This window comes from Theropithecus gelada, chromosome 5 (genome assembly GCF_003255815.1).
Source record: "Theropithecus gelada isolate Dixy chromosome 5, Tgel_1.0, whole genome shotgun sequence".
Taxonomy (NCBI): Eukaryota; Metazoa; Chordata; class Mammalia; order Primates; family Cercopithecidae; genus Theropithecus; species Theropithecus gelada.
The window spans coordinates 138,474,361-138,494,963 of NC_037672.1; the positions used below are offsets into that span (position 1 = coordinate 138,474,361).

General features: G+C 36.1%; 1 protein-coding gene across 3 annotated transcripts; it reads left to right on the forward strand.

The window, feature by feature from the left end:
- Positions 1-5,696: 5,696 nt before the first annotated feature.
- On the forward strand, positions 5,697-18,913 carry ZNF330 (zinc finger protein 330). 3 transcript variants are annotated; one of them, XM_025386675.1, is made up of 10 exons: positions 5,697-5,927; positions 7,174-7,299; positions 9,228-9,247; positions 9,348-9,418; positions 11,498-11,577; positions 13,755-13,881; positions 14,354-14,458; positions 15,628-15,674; positions 16,724-16,841; positions 17,921-18,913. In XM_025386675.1, exons 2-10 carry the CDS (start codon positions 7,180-7,182, stop codon positions 18,193-18,195), a joined length of 963 nt encoding a protein of 320 aa, XP_025242460.1. In that variant the 5' UTR covers positions 5,697-5,927; positions 7,174-7,179; the 3' UTR covers positions 18,196-18,913. The 3 variants fall into 3 exon arrangements, with proteins under 3 accessions (XP_025242460.1, XP_025242463.1, XP_025242462.1); XM_025386677.1 differs by having other exon boundaries at positions 5,739-5,896; positions 17,921-18,909; XM_025386678.1 differs by lacking the exon at positions 9,348-9,418 and having other exon boundaries at positions 5,705-5,927.
- Positions 18,914-20,603: the final 1,690 nt, after the last annotated feature.

Sequence of the window (20,603 nt, forward strand, 5' to 3'; positions counted from 1 at the left end):
CAGTTATGAGCAATATAAAGTTTTCCCAAAATATACAAACCATTTGTTAAAAGATCATTTATCTGTCTAAACATGTGATGCTTTAAAAGTACTGAGGTGAAATCTATTATGCAGTTATTTTATGAGCCACAATTATTATTTGTGGAATGCTCAAAAGATGGACAACATAGGTGTCTGGATTTAGGAAGTACTTTTATGAGCTAGAAGTTTTTTGTTTTTTGTTTTTTGAGACGGAGTCTCGCCCAGGCTGGAGTGCAGTGGCCGGATCTCAGCTCACTGCAAGCTCCGCCTCCCGAGTTTACGCCATTCTCCTGCCTCAGCCTCCCTAGTAGCTGGGACTACAGGCGCCCGCCACCTCGCCCGGCTAGTTTTTTGTGTTTTTTTTTTTTTTTCTTTTTTCTTTTTTTTTCTGTAGTAGAGACGGGATTCACCGCCTTAGTCAGGATGGTCTCGATCTCCTGACCTCATGATCCACCCGTCTCGGCCTCCCAAAGTGCCGGGATTACAGGCTTGAGCCACCGCGCCCGACCGAGCTAGAAGTTTTTTAAAAATTTTATTGTGGCAAGAATGCTTAACAGAAGGGCTACCCTCTAAACAGATTCTTAAGTGCACAGCACAGTATTGTTATCTCTAGGCACAATGCTGTAGGTCTCTAGAACTTATTTATCTTGTGTAACTGAATTTTTTTTGCCGATTAGCACCTCTCCATTCCCCCCTACTGCCGGACCCTGGCAACCACCATTCCACTCTCTGCTCCTGTGAATTTGACTATTTTAGATACTCACATATGAGTGGAATCTTGTAGTATTTGTCCTGTGTCTGGCTTATTTCCCTTAGCATAAGGTTCTTAAGTGTTCTTCAGGTTGTTGTGTATGACAGGAATTCTTTATTTGATTTAATAAAAGGAAGAAATTCCTCCTTTTTAGAGGCTGATAAATATTGCATTATAAGTGTATACACACACACACCCCCAACAGATAACATTAGAAAAGGGATTTTTATTTGCAGAAATAAACAAACTTTAATTCCTGAAAGAAAGCCAAACTGAGATACATGTAAATGGGCAAGTGAAAGAGCCCTGCGTTCCGGAGCTCTCCAAAATGTCCCGGAACATTTATGTGCTGCCAATAGGTCACAAGTGTGGCTGGACCTGAGTCAGGACCCAGAAATGAAAAAAATCCTCTTGCTTCTAAAAATAATATGTGAGAAGTGCCGGTTAAGTAAAGAATACTTTCCTGAAAGATAAATGAATAAAGATTTTACCTTTCCACAAAAAGAAAAAAATGAAAAGGGGAAGAAAATTACAGAGTCACCTTCGGTAATAAACAGACCTGTCCTGTTTTTCCCTGTGTGACCTGTAAGTATTATTTTCTACTTATGTCACAGCAAGTAAGTGTTTCGGAAGAACTGCTATAGATGGCTTATTTTAAGGCTTTCATCCATACTTTCCTGCCTCTATTTTAATATTTCTTTTAAAACCTTGTAGCAAAATGCAATATGCATAAATTACATAAATTATAATACAGATTGATGAAGGGTCACAGATTGAACACAGTCATCATAAGTAGGATATTTTCATTACCTTTACTCTAGAAACCCTGCTTGTGAACCTTTGAAGTCACTACCTTCATCCAAAGGTAACCTCTATGCTAACTTCTAATCTGATTAATTTTGACTACATTTAAACTTTATTTAGTTAAATCATGGTGTTCTTTTTTTCTTTATGAGATTTGTTTGCTTAACATTATTTTAGTGACATTCATCCATAGTTACATGTAGTTTGTACATTCTTGTTACTATATAATATTAATATTTTATTATATGAATATGTCACAATTCATTCATTCATTCTCCTGTTAAGGGATAATTGGGTTGTTTATAGTTTTGGAGATGTTGCAAATAATGCTACCATAAACACTATTTTACATATATTTGATTTGATTTGATTTCATTTCATTTGAGATGGAGTTTTGCTCTTGTTGCCCAGGCTGGAGTGCAATGGCAGGATCTCGGCTCACTGCAAACTCAGCCTCCCTGGTGGTTCAAGCAATTTTCCTTCCTCAGTCTCTCAAGTAGCTGGGATTGCAGGCACCTGCCACCACACCCAGCTAATTTTTGTATTTTCAGTAGAGTTGGGTTTCACCATGTTGGCCAGGCTAGTCTTGAACTCCTGACCTCAGGTGATCTGCCTGCCTCGACCTCCCAAAGTGCTGGGATTACAGGCGTGAGCCACCATGCCTGGCCTATTTTACATATATTGTAGTAAATACAGGTATGCATTTTGGATATATATCCTTTAACACATGTGGCTAAATAATTTTCAAAGTGGTAGTCCATTTACATCCCCCAAAACTGGATGAGAGTTCCAGTTACTCCACATCTTTACCAATAAACACTTGGTCACTGGTATTGCCAGTCTTTTAATCTTAGTCATTCTGGTGGCTGTTGAGGATTATTTATATATATGTTTTAAAATTAGTATTGTTCTGAAAACTAAAAGTATGGTTAACACTCCACATCATCAATCTTTTCTTCCCTCTCCAGAGGTAACCATAATCTGAAGTTAGTAACATTTCCAGCATTTTTGGTGTGTATATATATCCATAAATAATGTATACAACTGATTTTTGCTTTACAATTTTACATATGTGGCATTCCAATTTGATTTTTCACCAAATATCTCCCCCAAATTTAGGAATTAGTCCATATTGATACTTATAAAGTCTACGAATTCAGTACTGAATTCAGTACTGGGCCTATTCATCTGCTTCTTCTGAAAAGTATTCAGAATAGTATTGTTCTGGAAACTAAAAGTATGGCTAACACTCCACATCATCAATCTTTTCTTCCCTCTCCAGAGGTAACCATAATCTGAAGTCAGTAACATTTCCGGGCATCTTTTGGTACTTTTACAAGGTGTGTATATGTATATAGCCATAAATAATGTATACAACTGATTTTTGCTTTACAGTTTTACATATGTGGCATTCCAATTTGATTTTTCACCAAATATCTCCTCCAAATTTAGGAATTAGTCCATATTGATACTTACAAAGTCTATGAATTTTAATTGCTATATAGATAGCATGCAATTTGTCCCTTTTCCTAATAAAAGGTTGCTTAAAAAATTGTGCTATGGTATCATTGTATATTTGTATGCAAATTTCTTATGGTAGAGACCCAGAAGGATGATGGTTGAATCTTTAATTTTGCACATGTTTACGTTTACTTAACATTGCCATGTGCTTCTCCTAAACAGGTTTAACATTTATACTCCCAGTAGAATTGCTTAAAATTTGTTCCTCCACCTTTCACCAATACTTTGATCTGCCAGGCTTTTACATTTTGGACAGTCTTATGGGTGTCATTTATTCTGTGTATAACTCTTTTGTCAGTTACATGGGTGTCAAAATTCATTCCTCTCATTTTCATTTACCTTTTTACTTTATAATGTCTTTAGTCATCCTGAAGTTTTTAAATTTTATTAAATTCATTGTTCATTAAATTTTTGGGGGTTTTTTTGTGTCTTAAGAAATCATTCTACTTTAATATCATAAAGGCATTCTCTCATGTTTTCTTATAATAGTTTTATTTTTGCTTTGTATATTTAGGTCTTTCCACCTGGAACTTATTAAATATGTGCTGTTAATAGGGATCTAATTTTGTCTTCCTCCATATGGATCGCCAATAGTTTTTGCCTCATTTATTGAATAATACCCCTCTTCTTACTGATGCTAATGCAACCCGTACCATTTGCCAAATATCCAAATGTATGTGAGTCTGTATCTAGGCTTTCTATTCAGTTACATTTGTCTATTTGCTGACACCTGAAACTATGCAATATTGTTTTAATTACTAGAGCTTTATAATAAATAAAAGTATCCTTCTGCTTGTATAACTAAAATGGTCTGGGCTTTTCAATTCTTTAATTATTCTTATGAATTTTAGAGAGCAATTAACCAAATTCCATTAAAAAATCTGTATGAGGATTTGATTTGAATTGCCTTGCATTTATAGAATATTTCAGTTCCTTATAATTTTCATATCCCAAATTGCTTATTATAATTTTGTTGTTTTATATAGACAATGTTTTAGATTGACCCTATATATTAAATTCGTTATTATTACTTTTTGTATCCCCTCCTGCCTTTTAAATTCCATTTTCATCTTGTGAAGACCGCCCTTTGAAATTCTTTCACTGAGTATCTGTGAATAGTAAAGGTTCTCTGTCTTTGTCAGAATATTTATTTTGCCATCACTCTTGGTAGTGAATACTGGCAGGCACTACCCGGATCCGTCTTCCGCAATGAAAGACTTATTTCCTGAGCTGCTGAGAGTACAGCAAGCCAACACAATCCAACTCTTGGCCCTCTTCAGGAGTCCTTTAACCCAAGGTCGCACTCTTCTCCTTTGGCAGCGCTCATCCAATGACTAAATGTCATAGGTGTATAAAGGCCCAGCCCATTTCCCCTAACTCAAGACAACTCTGAAGGGATATCCCAGATTCAAAGATGAGGCCTTTACTGAGACTTCACTGCAGGTCAGCTCTTCCCTCTGCTCAATCCTGCTTCCGTTTCTTCTGCAGATGTTGTTCCCCAAAGCATTCCCTAACATACTCATTATACTCTTCTGTGACTCAGAGTATGCTTCCTGGGGAAGCCAACCTAAAACAGTTGGTGTCAGGAGTGGTCCAAGATAGTAAGCTAAGATGGGATTTATGATTTGAATCACAGGCCATGTGACTATCAGTGAGGACCCCCTCGGGGTAGGTGTAGGACAGACAGACCTTGGCACAAGGTAACAGTGCAGTAGTTAAAACTTTCATCAGTAATGAACTGGGGTGGTATTGTAATGTAAGGTTATATAAGAGTGGGTAAAATGTATCAGGCAGTTGAGAACTATGAGGGAAATAGTAATCTTAATGACAGTGGCATTGACTGTTATTGCTAAGTAAAATTGATTCTTTGAAAATAGCAAAAAGCTGGGAGTGGTTAGTTGGCTATCAGAATCTAAGAGTAAATTCCAGAAGGCCTTTTTGGTAGCAAATAAAGGGGCTTTTATCTCCTCCAGTGGGAGGGCAGAAAAAGCAGAGAAATAGGCCCAGTACTAAATCCTAAGTGCGGCAGAGCTCTAAAAGAGATTATGAAACCCAGCTTGGTCGGCTATGCAAAGGTCAAGGTGCTTGATCGGAAGGAGATTCTGATGCAGGGGGAGGATCATCAGGTTTCAGTTAAAAGCGCGCAGAGCACACATTAGAGGCAGAGAATGTGGGATGATTTGTTCACAAAGGAATGGAATCCAGAGGGCAAAACAGAAATAAGAGACGGGGAGGCTAGTACTGAAGTTCATCAGGCAACTGAAGGCACAGCTTAGCGCAGCAACCAAGAAAAGGTGGGATGTGACGCACGGCAGATGAAAGGTTTCCAACAGAAGTAAGCATGAATTTGCTGTTTGAGTCAATTGATCCAGTCCCAAATCTGAGTTCATTTTCCTCTTCCTTTTAGATTCCTCCTTTTTCTAAAAAAGTAAAACTAAGGGGTCCTTCCCCCGCTTTCCCTCCGTCTGCTTCCCTATTTTCCCTCGCATTTCCTGCCTTTTCTTAAGATCCTCTGCTTAGGAATGGGGCATTGGCCCCCGCAGGTGTGGGCGGGGAAGGGGCGGAGCGAACAGAAGTGGGCGGGCCCCTTCCTGTGACGTCGGCCGTAAGGACGCTGCTGTCGTAAAAGGACGTCCGGTCCGTCTCCTAGTGTCCGGAACCGGCTGTCAGCCTCCCTGGCTCTTAGTACCTTCTTTCCCGGAGTCCTGGTCCACGAGTTGGATTTACTGCTGTCGCGGGCGGGCCTCACGCCATTGCCTGTCCTTCGGCCCCCTGACTGTGTCCGGCCTCCCGGTGAAAGTGAGCTAGGTTTGCCCGGAGCGCGCACGAGGTAGGGTGTCCCTCGGGCGGGTGACAGTTGCGGGTCCCCAAGCCGCCTGGCGCCTCTGCCGCTTCTCCCCTGGATGCCCCTCCGCCCCACTGGGTTCTTCAGCTCCAGGCTGGACTCCTAAAGCCGCAGTGCCAAGTGCCTATTTCCTCACTTGGTGACACACGCAGTGCCCGCAAGAAGTTGGAGTGTTACCGGAAAAGGGCTTGAACCCATATAAGTCTGAGAAGAAGATTCACTCTTTTGAGCGTGCAGAACAAACTGGAGGGAAAAAAAATGAGATTTAACTTTATCAGAGGATTCAAAGGATATCTCTGAGGACGCAGAAAGTTCGTCCGCATGATCACCTCGTGATTATTTTCTGAGGTTCTTTGGCCAGGGCAGCGCGCCCTCTAGATTTTGTCATTTTACATACTGGAATAGTGACTTAGTGGTCTGGGCGTTACGTTACCGAAGTAACCACCTATTAAATGTGGCTATTTTTCAGTTGCTACCGTGCTGCTTACCACCGGTTTTTGTTTGTTTGTTTGTTTGTTTTTAATTGAGCATTCAGTTCAGAAAACTTCAGTTTTGAAGAATCTTGTATTTCAACTAAATAATGAAAATTAAACATACTCTTAAACATAAAGGTGAACCCCGTTAAAATTACATGCTCACTGCGTGTAGAGGGAAAAGCATTTGTTTAAGATTCAAAGCACTAATACCTTAAATGTCTTCGGAATGTTTTGACTTTGTAGTTAATAGTGTTATTTGTTGACAGATGTTTTGTTTACACATTACATAGGAAAAATTAGACTTGTTTTACTTAAGGTGTTGGCAGCGTCAGGTCATCTGAATATATAGCTCAAAAAGGTGATATAAACTGGGTAAATAATGCTCTTTTTAATTTTTTTTTTTGATAATGAGATACATGATTCATTTGTTTTAATGAGGTGCAGAATACTTTATCATTGGAGAAACTTTTTTCTTAGTGGGAAAAGAAAACCAGTTTGTCTTTTAGGGTAAATTTTTTGGACGTTTACATTTTTAGAATCGTAAGTGCCAATAAATGCCTTGTTTTAAGGGTCACCCACTTCATTTGGAATAATACGTGCTTAACGTTTCGTAAGGCTTAGAATGTGCTTAGTTATCAAAAGGATAGAGTTTAACATTTAACAAGAATAAGAATACTTTGTTATACTATTTCTTAGTTTATTAAAATAGTAAATGCAGTCAATTATATCTTTTCTGTTCTCTTGTGTCAAAATAGGGGAAAATGCCTAAAAAAAAGACTGGTGCGAGGAAGAAGGCTGAGAACCGCCGAGAACGTGAAAAACAACTAAGAGCATCAAGAAGCACTATAGATTTGGCCAAACATCCATGTAATGCTTCAATGGTATCAGCTTTTTTTCATATCAGTTGATAGTTGAAAAAACCATATACTATTTTATCTGAAGTACACCTGAATAAAATTTTAGTGAAGACAGTGTTTTTGCATATATTTTGTTACTGAATTTAGTATCTCTGGCTTGTCCGTTGATTTCACTGAGTAGCAGTGATTCTTGTTGGATTTTACATTATTTATAAAACCTAGCGTATTACTTCACATACTGTTGGTGATAAAGGTAGATATTGGACAAGAATAGATAATAGAAACTTTCATTTTCCAGTTTCTTTAGTGCCTTAATTTGTCTTATTAGTTGGGTTTTCATCATATTTTCTTAGCTATTCTTTCCTTTCTCTTTTCTGAACTTCCTACTTAACATCTGTTGGCTTCCTGTTCTATTACCTTATCTGCATGTGCTAAGTGGGTTAGCCCTGATAATTTCTGGGCTGCTTTGAATGGTTGCTGCTTTTGAAATATGCTTTTTGAAATACGTGAAAAAACAATTATGTCATCATTTCCTCTTTGCTTTCACTGACTGTAGAGTTATTCCAGTTCTCCCTATTTCTACTCCTTTCTTTGTTTTTCTTTTCCCACTGTTTCTTTTTTTTCCCTCTTCCTTTTGTTTTGTCAAACATATATGAATTGTTTAATGTAGCTTAATTTAGCAAACGTTTATTGTGCATCTACTCTGTGCCAGGTGTTATTTCAGACACTGTGGATGGTGATACATAGATGAATTACATGGGCCCTATTTCCAGAAGTTTATAGCTCAGTTATCTTGTATATTAGGATTTGTTTATAAATGACAGAAATCTAACTTAAATTAACCTTAGGGAAAAATAGTTTATTGAATGGATAATGCAATAACTCATATTGCTGGGAAGGGGAAGGATGTACCTGGGACTCAGGGACAATCGGAACGTGGAACAACTTGTAGTTCTATCTTTTGCTTTTGTTTCTTCTTCCTTATTAGTTCCATTTTTTCATGTTGTTTTACTCCATTTGTTTGGTTTCATAGTTGCAGGTAGCTTGCATGTCTCACATCACATATTGTTCCTCAGAGAAGGAAAGAACTCTGAAAGGCTGGACTTGACCCAGTGCCTGTCCCAGGACTAACATTTATTGGGGTTGGTTGAGAGAGGCCAGATTACATAGCACAGATGTGACAGTGAGGCTCTCTTCTGTATGTAAGAGTCCTTTCCAGAGAAGAGAGGTGTTAGGCAGAGAAAACAATAAATGACTGGCATGCCTAAATATATATAATGACAGCTAGATTTTGGAAGTGCTTCAATAAAGGTACAATGTACTTATTAGGACTAAGAGGTGATAAAGTTGACTGTGTGTGGAAGGGGTACAGTTCACAGAAGAGGTGGGATTTTCACCAGAACTTTCAACAGGTAGTAGGCACTTTTCAGGGAAAAGTATTAGCATAAGTAAAGACATGGAGAAGAGAGAATATAAGACATATTTGGGGAATGGCTGACCATTAGTGACTTGAGTCTAAAAAGAGTAGGCCAACAAGGTTTGGAAAGTGGTTAAGGGCCAGATTGTGGAGAGTTTTTAAAACCATGTTTAGGACTCTGGATTTTCTGTGAACTTTATTATTTTGTATTCTCTCCTGTTTCTTATGTTCATTCTGTGATATTTTATTCCTTACAAACAACTGAAAAATAAACTACCAATGTGTTTAGCCTCCTTCATGATAATGCCACTTCTTCCTCTGGAATCTACCCAGACTCTCTCTCTCTCTTACATACCTTTGTTATTTAAGCATGGGTAGATGCTTGTATACATGGGTGGAGTTGGAGCTTTAGTGGGAGCTTTAGTGTAGTGTCACTTAAATTTTAACCTGAAAAGCAGGTTATTCTTTGTAATACAAGTAAATTTGCAGTTTTCAGTCTGCAGAAAAATTAATGTGGTATTTTTATATGTTACAGGAATGTGACAAGTGTCAGAGGTAAATTTTATTTCTTTTTCTATCTACCTTTACTAAAATTGTCCCTCTGACCTTTTATTTGACATTGACCATATTTTAAAATTTTATTTTACATGACAAGGCGGCAGAAGAATAGAGCATTTTGCTACTTTTGTAATTCTGTACAGAAGTTACCAATTTGTGCACAATGTGGTAAGTAAGTAATAACTAAGGACATATACTTTTTATAAACTGGTAGTTCATCAATTTGAACTTGGGTGGGTTTGTTGCTATTGGTTACAGTGCTTACAATTGGTTATAATGTTATGCTTTACCATTAAAAAAAATAACAAAATGTGTTATGTTGCCTACCAAAAAACTATCAAGTCTTGATTTTGTCTCTGATGTAATGCTGGAAAATAATTAAGGTACAATTTAGATATAGGTTACCAATAAGTTTTTTTAAATAATAAAAGATCAGATTTTAGACATAACATTTGGGGATCCTGAACTTTTAGTTATACTACCTTAGTCTTGTCAGTATCTATTTGTTTACTTATCTACATTTTGATTCCTGCTGATAGTACCTGCAGTGTGTTAGACCATTGGGAATAATTTTATTCCACATTTACCTGGTACTTATTTTGTGATCAGTAGTTTTTGAGTTTGATGCTTACTATATGATTCATGAGTTTCCTCACATGTATTCTCAAATTATTGAAATCAAGTTCCTAAGTCATGTGCCCAATTCTTAAGTATAGGTGGAGACTTGTACCCTGAAATGATTATTCAAAATAAAACTAAATGTTAGCAAGGTGGGTGTTTCCCAAATAGTCTTCCACAGACTAACTGAAATATTAATGGATATTTCTTGAAAAATATATATGGATATACATTTGAGAAATATTGCATGCATCCTCCTCTCATTCTCATCTGGGAGATTTCTATTATATATTTATATGTTAGAAGTTCTGAAGACTTGCAATAAAGAAACCGTTAACTTTATTACTCTAGATTTACATCCCTCCCCAACTTTTGATGAACAAGTATCACTTTTATTTATGAGATAATAATTTCAGGTAGAACAATTTGGGGTATGCCTCATTTAAATGTGTTTATATATAATAATATTCCAGAAAGTTAGTAGTGTTTAGGGCTATATCCCTGAATATTTCTAGTGTAGTTCTAGATTTCAAAGAATATATCTTTTCAATTCTACAGTTAATGAAAAAGAGAAAACTGGCCTATATGGAACACTCATGGTATTTTATAGCCTTGTTTCATAAAATGTAATGAATGTAGAGTGAGAAAATAGACTTTGTGGAAGATTAAGAGGTAAGTTCTTGCTAGGACTTACCCATATTTTCAGTGTCTCTGGGCTTAAATTTTGTAGTGCTGTTAGATGGATGCATTTCTCATTTACTGACTCTTAGTGCTGGACATGGAACAGTTGGGTAGCTGCTGCCTCTCATTTCCAGTTCCTCTTCCCATTTCTATTGTCTAACTTTGTTCCTTAGGGAATCAAGATAATGGAAAATGGTTTCTTTTGTGTTCCATTTTGTGGAGTCTCAGATGGATGATTAATGTCATCATTAATTCTCACATAATATCTGATAAGCAAATTTCCTGATAGTGTTTTGGGTTGGTAATTTAATTTGCTTCTAGATCAGAGGTTTAGTGGTTGTGTGGTGATTTGTAGCTGTATCACCGTATCGTTTATTATGCTTATTTGGGCACCATTTCAAAATTTTGCTGGGAAAATGTTTAACTGGGGGCTTTCTTGTAAATTTTTATGTTTGGATAAAATTACATTAACTTGATAAGTTACATAATCATTTGGTTTGGTTTGAGGTATTCTGTGGAAAGAAATGATAACTTCAAACCACAATTTGTATTGTGAATTATAAAATGTAAAATTTATTATAAAAAAGCATTCCTTTAAAAATATTTTGAATAATCTGAAGATTCATACGTTTTTAAACTGTTAAAATGATCATTAGATTACAAAGCATAACCTGTGATTTCTGATTTAGTACAAACAAATTAGCATATATGTTGTTGTGTAGTTCATTTTACAGATTTATTAGTAAATTTGAAATCTGAAAAGTCTGATTCGAGTAATGAAGTCTCAGTTACATCTATTTTCTCTTTTTAGTTATGTAAGCAGTAAATACTGATTCAATTTCATTAGTTTTTAAATTATTTCCTCAGGAACTTGGGCTGGATAAAAGAGGAATTCGTGAGTACTGGTATGTATGCAAGACTAACAGTGCAAATGTTTCTCTTCATTAGGGAAAACAAAGTGCATGATGAAGTCTTCAGACTGTGTCATAAAGCATGCTGGTGTATACAGTACTGGCCTTGCAATGGTGGTAAGCTTCTTCTTATCTCTTAGACTAGTACGTTTTCAAGGATAAGAAAAAGACATTCTGATCAATGGTTATTTTTTTCTAAATATCACTGCTTTATCCCTTGTTACAATCAATCTGTAGTTATCTGGATTATCAGTGGCATGCTTTTTGTATGATTTCCCCTTAGTACCCACTGGTTTCTAGCTGCTTCTTTCTTTCTTATTAGGAAATATACAAGGCATGGAAACTTTTCATGCTCATCTAAACAGAATTTCATTTATCAGTGGTACCTTTCTAATATCTCTTAACCAGGCTTCACAAAACAGTATTTAGTGTACTGAAAGCCCTGCTTAACCAATGTTTAAGCCTTTGCTTAAATAAGCAACCTAGTTCTAATGGAACCTAGGATAATAGTGTTCTTTAAAACTTTACATTTCAGAAAAGTGTATATATTTAACATACCTCTTCATTACATACAGGATTTTTTTTTAAGTAAATTCAGCTTTTTGAATAATAAAAACAATTGGATTATGTGATGTATTTTGCTCTTTTTACTAAAACATGTTTTCCTTTTAAATATGAGGTAACCAGTTTTACTGTATTGTTGTATGATTTTATGTTCAAATAAAATTTTGTTCAAATTGTAGTCCATGAGGAAAATGATACTATATTTATGTCAAATGGAATATTTTATTTATGGTAAATTTCCAAGAACATGTAAACTTCTATTATGAGGGAGACCTATATTTCATATGTGCATATATTATAGAAGCAAGGAGCGAGAATTATCTTGTGAATTGCTATTTATTTTAAATATAGGATTGTCGATGTTATCTTTATTCGGAAACCCTTTCAGTCTTCCTTGGTAGCTTAAGTTCAGTCAAATTTGTTTTTTAAAATCACTGTGTGTTTTGAATGTGAGTAATTTCTTCTTAAAGAAAACATTTAAGTAGAGTCATATATCATTAGTTGTAAATTCTAGAAAAGTGATTTTCTGGATATTTTATATTTGCCTCCTCAGATTCCCCCTGAGAACAGCAGGAGAATAAGATCTGGTGTTCATTCTTTCATCTCACTCCCTACCAGGTTATCCTGGTTTGGTTTTGTCTTTTCTCTAAGGACCACAGTTCCTCTCTGTATGGTCAGGTAGTCCTCTCCTGTTTGTCCTAAGTCCTTCCCTGTCCTCTGTAAATTATCTCTATTAAAACTCTTCTGGATTACCTAGTTTGAGAGTACCATCTCTTTTTTGCAAGAACTCTGGCTGATCCAAGAGAGATAGTTGATGATTTGCTAGCTATACTGATAACCCATTTTTGCAAGTCAAAAAACATTCTTCCTATTTGTTGTTCGCTACATTTGTTTCAGAGTCTTGAATAATAGAATACTGAATTGAGATTCCGAAATCCTGGCTTTAAATCTCACCTCACCTGTAATCCAACTCTGGGACTTGGATTTAGTCTTGGGCCCCATGCTTTTCCTTTATAAAGGAAAGATTGTCTGATCCTACTCTCTTAAGATTCTTTCTAGCTTTTAATATTCAATAGGTGTCAATGTTTTATTGAAACACATATTGTTATTGTCTTTTCTTGATATAGAATTGGAGAATCTTACCCTGTATTTTAGTTCCATATATTTTACTTTAAAATTTTTCCACAAAGAAGTGTAATTATTATTAAAATATAAGTTTCCATAAGAGAAAAAAAGCTGGCAAAAGTTTCATATTTCTCAGTAATTCTAGAAAAGCTATGCAATTATTTCATAAATTATATAGATAAGAAGGTGTTTTAAAAATCAGAAATGGTAGTATTTAAAAATTCAGTTTAGTTACAGGAATTATTATAGACAAGAAAGCCTAAACTGTTGTCTCCTCCAAAGTCCATTTGAATTAAATTCATTTTGAGGAAAACACTTCCAACTCTGACTTAATTAAATAATTAGGGTAAGTGTGCAGTTTACCTTTTCTTCTTTTGATACGTAACTGAGTTTTGTATATTGTGGGTAGCTGTTAAGTTGTTTTTCAGAGAACCCTTTTTAATTTTGGCTTAGAGTGAGTAGTAAAATTTTTCAATGAATCTACCTACTATCATTGAGGGTTGATCAATTGCTAAATGTATACAGTTTTTATGGTTGCCATGGTTAAGCAATGGTTGCAGGTGATCAGGTGATAATGATTATCTATTCTTGTTCCTTGGTTACAGGGTGCAATATGTGACTTCTGTGAAGCTTGGGTTTGCCATGGTAGGAAATGTCTCAGTACACATGCCTGTGCCTGCCCTCTTACCGATGCTGAGTGTGTTGAATGTGAACGAGGCGTGTGGGACCATGGTGAGTCATTGGACACAAGTAATGAGCTTCATTATAGGTGAAGGTTGACTTGGAAACATTTTGCATGCTACTTTTGAGATTTTTTTTCAGGATACTGTCAATCCTAACTACTGGTACTATTTAGATTATCAGCGTAGTTAGAGAAGAGATTTATACTATCAGTTATTGTCAGTGCTAGTATTGTTTACTCAAACGTGGAGGGGAGTTGGGGTGGAGCAGGTAGTCTTTTTGAGCATTGTGAGTGTTATATGAGTAGCTAGTGGATAGTAAGAGCCCCCTTTTTTCAGTTTCAGTTTAGTTTCAAGGACTTCCAACAGTTTTCATTTTAGCTTTTATCAGAAAAAAAATGGCTGAACAATTTTGGTGTACCTCCAAAGTAACTTGCCATCTCTTCTAAGCAGTTTTATAGATAGGAGTTTTTCTTAATTAAAGTTTATCTTATTTACATTTGTATTTTTTTTTAATCCAATAGGAGGCAGAATATTCAGTTGTTCTTTTTGCCATAACTTTCTCTGTGAAGATGATCAATTTGAGCATCAAGCCAGCTGCCAGGTTTTAGAGGCAGAAACATTTAAATGTAAGTTTTTAAATATTAGATGTTCTTTATACCCAAGATTCTGAATAGTGTATTAATCTTAATGAAAAAGGAATCAAGTTTTTTTATACTGCTTCTCATGAACTGTAATTTAACTCAATCTGTATTTTCTGTTTCTAGAAAACACTCAGAACAGTCAGAATATAGTTGTAAATTTTTCAGCAGGGATGCTACTGGCATATTGGTTGGGCCAGTTCTTCATTTTGTAGGCTTGATTTGATTAGGCATTGCAGGACTTACACCTTTCCTGGTTCAGACTACCACATGTCATTTTTACCTTCAAATTATTGTAAAAACCAAACCCTCACCCTTCTTCCTTCCCATTTCCAAATGCCCTCCAGTAAGAGATACCACCCTGTTTGTTTCTGCTAGTTGGTTCCAGTGATTCTTAGACAGGACTGTATATCAAAAATACCTGTGGAGGTTTTAAAACTAATGTGGATGCCCAGGTCTCATCCCTGGAGATTCTATCTTTTAAGTCTGTGGTGGGTGCCAGGCACCTGTATTTAACCTACACACAAAATTCTCATGTATTTTCCAGTTGAGAACCAGCATTACTGACTGGGATAATAGTATCAACTTTACAGATGTTTCTTTCTTGGAAGGTTCATTGAAATGAGACTCCATATGAAACAATAGTATGTAGTACTTGGCATTTAAAAAGCCCTTTTTAAATAGTAGTTACTATTATAGGAAAAAGACTGAAATTCCCCAGGTATTCTCTTCCTTTAATTTGGTTCTTGTTCTGTTATGAAATCCTAATTCTTACACTTACTTATAAATTTAAAGTAGATAAATCATCTCTGTGATATACATACAACATACATACTACACACACACAATATATGTGTATGCATGTGTATATAATTCTTACAATATTTATATATAAAATTCTCAAAGATTAAAAGAGCATCTTGAAGTATATATCATTTTTGAGCCTTTCTTAGCCTTTTGCAGAATGTATAATAATAAATTTAATTATTTTATTTGCAGCATGGGAGCTTTGTGTGTTTTATAACATTTGAACCCAAAAGACAGGCAGCTGTCTATAAGGCTGTATTTCCATTGCAAGCTTTTAGTGATTTGATAAAAGACAAAGGAAAATTCTAAGAACGTAATAATGGGATTTAAGATTAATCTCTTTCCCACAGGTGTTTCGTGCAATCGGCTTGGTCAGCACTCGTGTCTCCGTTGTAAGGTATACCTATGCATTTTTTCTTTTTAGATTTTGTTTTTAATCTTTATACCCCTCCACCAGTCCTTGGATTATATGTAGCTATAATTAATGTATAAGATACCTTAAAATTATATAGTTTAATTCTTTTATTTTTGAGATTATGGAATTGAAGTTGAGAAGGCTTACATGACTTTGCAGTGGTCATCTAGTCACCTTGTAGTAGAGTTGTGACTAGTGCACATTTCTCTGGAATCCTGGCTCTGTGTTTTTAATGGAGAACATTCTGACTAAGGTGATGAGAGTCTATTTTAATTAATGTCAAAATGTACCTGCCTAGAAGAGTTTGGGTAAAGATTTCCAAATTTTTCTGTGTCCTTAGGCCTATTCTCTAGCATTTGTTCATCAAAGATTACTAAACAGATGTAGCCAATGCCCTTCCTCTCAGAAGCATTTCTCTAGTTCTTATATTCCTAACCCTATGTCTTATTTATCTTCCAGTTCTGTTCTAGTTTTACCAAATGGCGTTCAGGCGTTGTCTGTGTCGTTTTCTTTGTCTGGAGTACTTTTCCATCTTTGCTTACCCTATTGCCCTTCCATTCTTCATGTCGTAAGACTTTGTGTCTCTAAGATGCCTTTCCCAAACCCCATGTCTGCTTTAGTGCTCTTCCTTCTGCACTTCCCCTTCAGTGCTTAGTGTCTTGTAATTGCCCTTTCACTGTCTCCATCCCCAGTTAGACCATACACTGTGTGAGAGTAAATAGGCTGTTCACCATTATTTCATTTCGTCAGGGGCCTTATGAATACTGAAATATTTTTGAACGGCTAAATGTACTTACATGTCATACTCAATATAGTTAGTCTGCCTTTTGTTAGATCATCGTTCAGAAGAGTCCTGACAAAAATCATTTCTGTTAAAAAAATGAAATGAAAAGTGTGACTGGTCCCAACAAAATTCTTAATTCTTAATCTTACTGCCTTAACAAAGCTATATCTTTAAAGCAATGAATACTGTCTTTTTTTGTATATTTTTACGTTTTTATTTATTTACTTATTTTGCTTCTCTTATGTAGGCTTGTTTCTGTGATGATCATACAAGGAGCAAAGTGTTTAAGCAAGAAAAAGGAAAACAGCCTCCTTGTCCTAAGTGTGGGCATGAAACGCAGGAGACTAAGGACCTTAGCATGTCAAGTAAGGCCCTTAAGATACTAAGGAAGTGATTTTTGCTTTCATACTTAGACAAAGTTTATCTTTTTTTTTTTTTTTTTGGTCTGTTTTTCTTACTGCCTCTTATTTGAAAAGATGAATGTGTTCTTTTAAGCAAGTGGAATTTTACAGCTTGGGAAAATATGTCGGTAAAATTTTTCAGTTTTACTTAAATATACCAATATTCATTTTGATATTTGGTATTTGCCTTAGTTAATGACAGCAAATACTGAAATTTAAGATAAAGAGTGATTTTTTAATTTTTGTTGAAGCTTCCTTCTTAAATAGTTGAGTAGCTATAATTCCTTCATATTAAAGTGGTGGTAATCTTAAGTACTTAGAAGTCAAATTTACTCTGAAGCTATCTTAGGCGTATGGTATTTGAGCACCTATGTTTATTTATGTAATAGCACTACTATAGGAAATTATTTTATGGTTTTTATGTAACTTTTTTTGTGACGTAATAACACTACTATAAGCATGCTTATAGTAATGCAGCTCCCAATTTTGTTAAAGAGAAATTTGACTCTTAACCAGACATATCAGAATGGAAGCATAATTCTAAGTGACTGACTGCCTTGTTTAATCATAGGTGTAGCTGCACAGTGAGGTGAGACTGATGATTTTGCTGATCTTCCGCACTAAACTTTGTGTCACTACTAAGGCAGAAGAAATGACAGGCCTTGTTTTTCAGGGCATCTACATTGTAAAATAGCTGTCTTAAGAAAAATGTACTGATATGAAATCAACTGTATTCTGTGATTTATGTGATTTGAAAATAAACTGTCAGTGACCAAACAGAAGGTATTTTAGTTTTAAACATGCCTCATTACCTTTGGAGTGGTCTGTTGGTCTAATTTGTTTTCTAGATTTAATAAAATGACACTGTAGTTTCTATTTTTTATGGTGTGTATATAGACTCAGGTGAAAAAATTAGGAAAATATGACCTATTTTTTCATTTGGGATTAAAGCAGCCAATGAAATTCATGAAATGATATAGAGGAAGATGAGAATGTAGAGGACTGGAACTAACCAAATGCCTGTACATGTCTGTCTTCTATAGCACGCTCCCTGAAATTTGGCAGGCAGACCGGAGCTGAAGAGGGAGATGGAGCTTCTGGGTATGATGCCTACTGGAAGAACCTTTCATCTGATAAGTATGGTGATACCAGCTACCACGATGAGGAGGAGGATGAGTATGAAGCAGAGGATGATGAAGAGGAAGAAGAAGAAGGCAGAAAGGATTCAGACACTGAGTCATCAGATTTGTTTACTAATTTGAATTTAGGAAGGACCTATGCTAGTGGCTATGCTCACTATGAGGAACAAGAGAACTAGGGGAGCTGCTTGTCCTCTAGTGGCTGTGTGTGAGAGGAGCAGGAGTGGGTGTGTGCGCTTGATGAATTGTGGGTGGATGTTCAAAAGTACCTTAGCCACTTAGCCTTGTGCGGAAGGCTAGTTACACTTAATGGGCCAAGCGATAGGATGTAGCATTTTTATAGAACTGATAATCAAGCTTACGGCATAAGAAAAATGAATTTCAAATGTAAGATGTTTATTGATCGAACCAATTGAAGTATCATGGATTGGATTGTTACTGATTTCAGTAAAGTAGTATGTTTTGCCAATTAGATACATATATATAGGATAAAGGAATAGGATGGTAATATATTTGTTTGACATTAAATTACTGTTTTTATTAAAAAATACTGCTTCATTCATTTGTCTGATTTTGTAAAATGTAATGAGTAAAATGAATTACTGTATTTTTCCTTTTATGTCCACAGAATGAAAGTCATATGTTGTTATATTCTAAATTTTCATTAAATATTCATGTCACCTTGAGTTGTCATGATATGTGTGTTTTAGTATTTGACCTATTCTCTTTCTTCACAATGTATATCCTCAGTGGTACCTATTATTAATGCCTTAAATGTAGTGATAAGGTGACTAGTTAGCCATTTTTCAGAGATACAGTATCAGAAATAGTATTATTACAGAAGCTTTACCCAGGACATTTTATTTCTCTTTGAATAAACCTATTATTTCACTTAAATACTTTTGATATTATATTTAATTTTTTGTTCTGTATTTTCAGTTTGTTTTGGAAAGCATTCCAATTTTTTTACAAACTGCTTCAGTTTTTGCACATACAGAAATAGGTAGTAGAGACTCTGTGGTATACACTTAAAGATAAGCAGCCCAGACTCCATCACTGATGATAGGTGGAGGACAGGCCTGTCACAAGTCCCAATTGTTACAACTTACACTGGCAGTTAATAGGGATTGGGTAGTTGTAGAAGGAAAGACAATATCTGATTGCCTGACATTTTAGATGTATGGAGAAAATTGTAGCTATGAGGATAACAGGGTTGGATGGCCATTGTGAAGCCATTTTTGTTCTATAGAGGCATACTTAACAGCCAAGGACAATAACAGGTGATGGAAAGCCAGGTGTCAAAGTTAAGAGGGCCTCTGGTGGCATACGAAAAAGCGTTTCATCTTTTGCAGTAGGACACCTTGAAAAAACTGAGGACCAAGCCCAAGACTTAATAATTACAAAGGATAAACTTCAAAGACAGTTGCCAGCCAAGGTAAGTCTATTATGCCAACATTGGCAAACTGCTTGGGAAAACCTGTGACCCTGACAAATTAGATGGAGACATCTGAATCGATGGTACTAGAGATTTTTACTCCCCAGACTCCTGAATTTCTGAGCTTTCAGTCATAGCCCACCCCTCCATGTTAAGGGCAAGCACTCCCCGCTTCATTCTCAGGCTGGATGACAATGCAGAGGCTTCTTTCCTCAGGAAACATGCTCCCTTCAAGACTTGTCCTGTCTCCAGGCCATTATAGTTAGTATCTCCAGGCCTAAAATTAGAGTTAAGTGATGATAAGCAAAACTCAGTTGAGGTGCTGGAAGTGAAGTGAGGGGAAACAGACTATACCGCAAAGGAACTGCAAGAATTAGGAAGAGTTGGAGGAATATGCTTGAGGTTGGAATCAGTGCTTAAGAGGAGCAAAACATAAAATTAGGGAGGAGTTTGATGGCAGCCCCTACACTGCATCTTTGGATTGCTAAGAGTTATCTTAAATTAGAGGGTTTTAATACCTTGGCTAGGATCCTGTGAGATGGTGTGAACTCATTACCAGGATGGCTTCTTGAAGTTTGGAAAAAGTAAAGGTCCTTTCTGAGCAAAGTCGAAACACTAGGATTACTATGACACGGTGGAAGAATGGATTTAAACGGTTAAGGGAATTGGGTATGTTGGAATGGATTGGAAGATGACATGATTGTGTTCCATGGGAAGGCTCGGTGGACACACCATTGAATAGGGCCGTAGAAACCTGCACTGATGATGGGGTATAAGCATCTCGAAAAATATGTGGTAGCTCTCAGTGGGCCATATCAGATAGTAGGAAAAGAAAACAGTTCAGCTTGCTGATGGCAATGTATGACAAGATTCTGAAAAATAGTGGCTAAAGTGGCAGTGCCCAACTGCCAAAAGTCAGGGGGTTACAGTTAATGAGAAAGTGAGAGTGGTAGTCAAGGGGTCCTAACCTGCAAAGAGTTATGGAGAAGGCTAATGTAACATAGCACTTTAGGGACAAAACAAATGGGTAGCCAACACGAATACTATTCAGTTTGTCCCACTAGATAAAATTAAGGATGGTTACATGGAAGCTAAGGGTAGTCACCCCAATAAAAAGCTAGCATCCCTTGCTCAATTTCTGGGCCTGAGTCA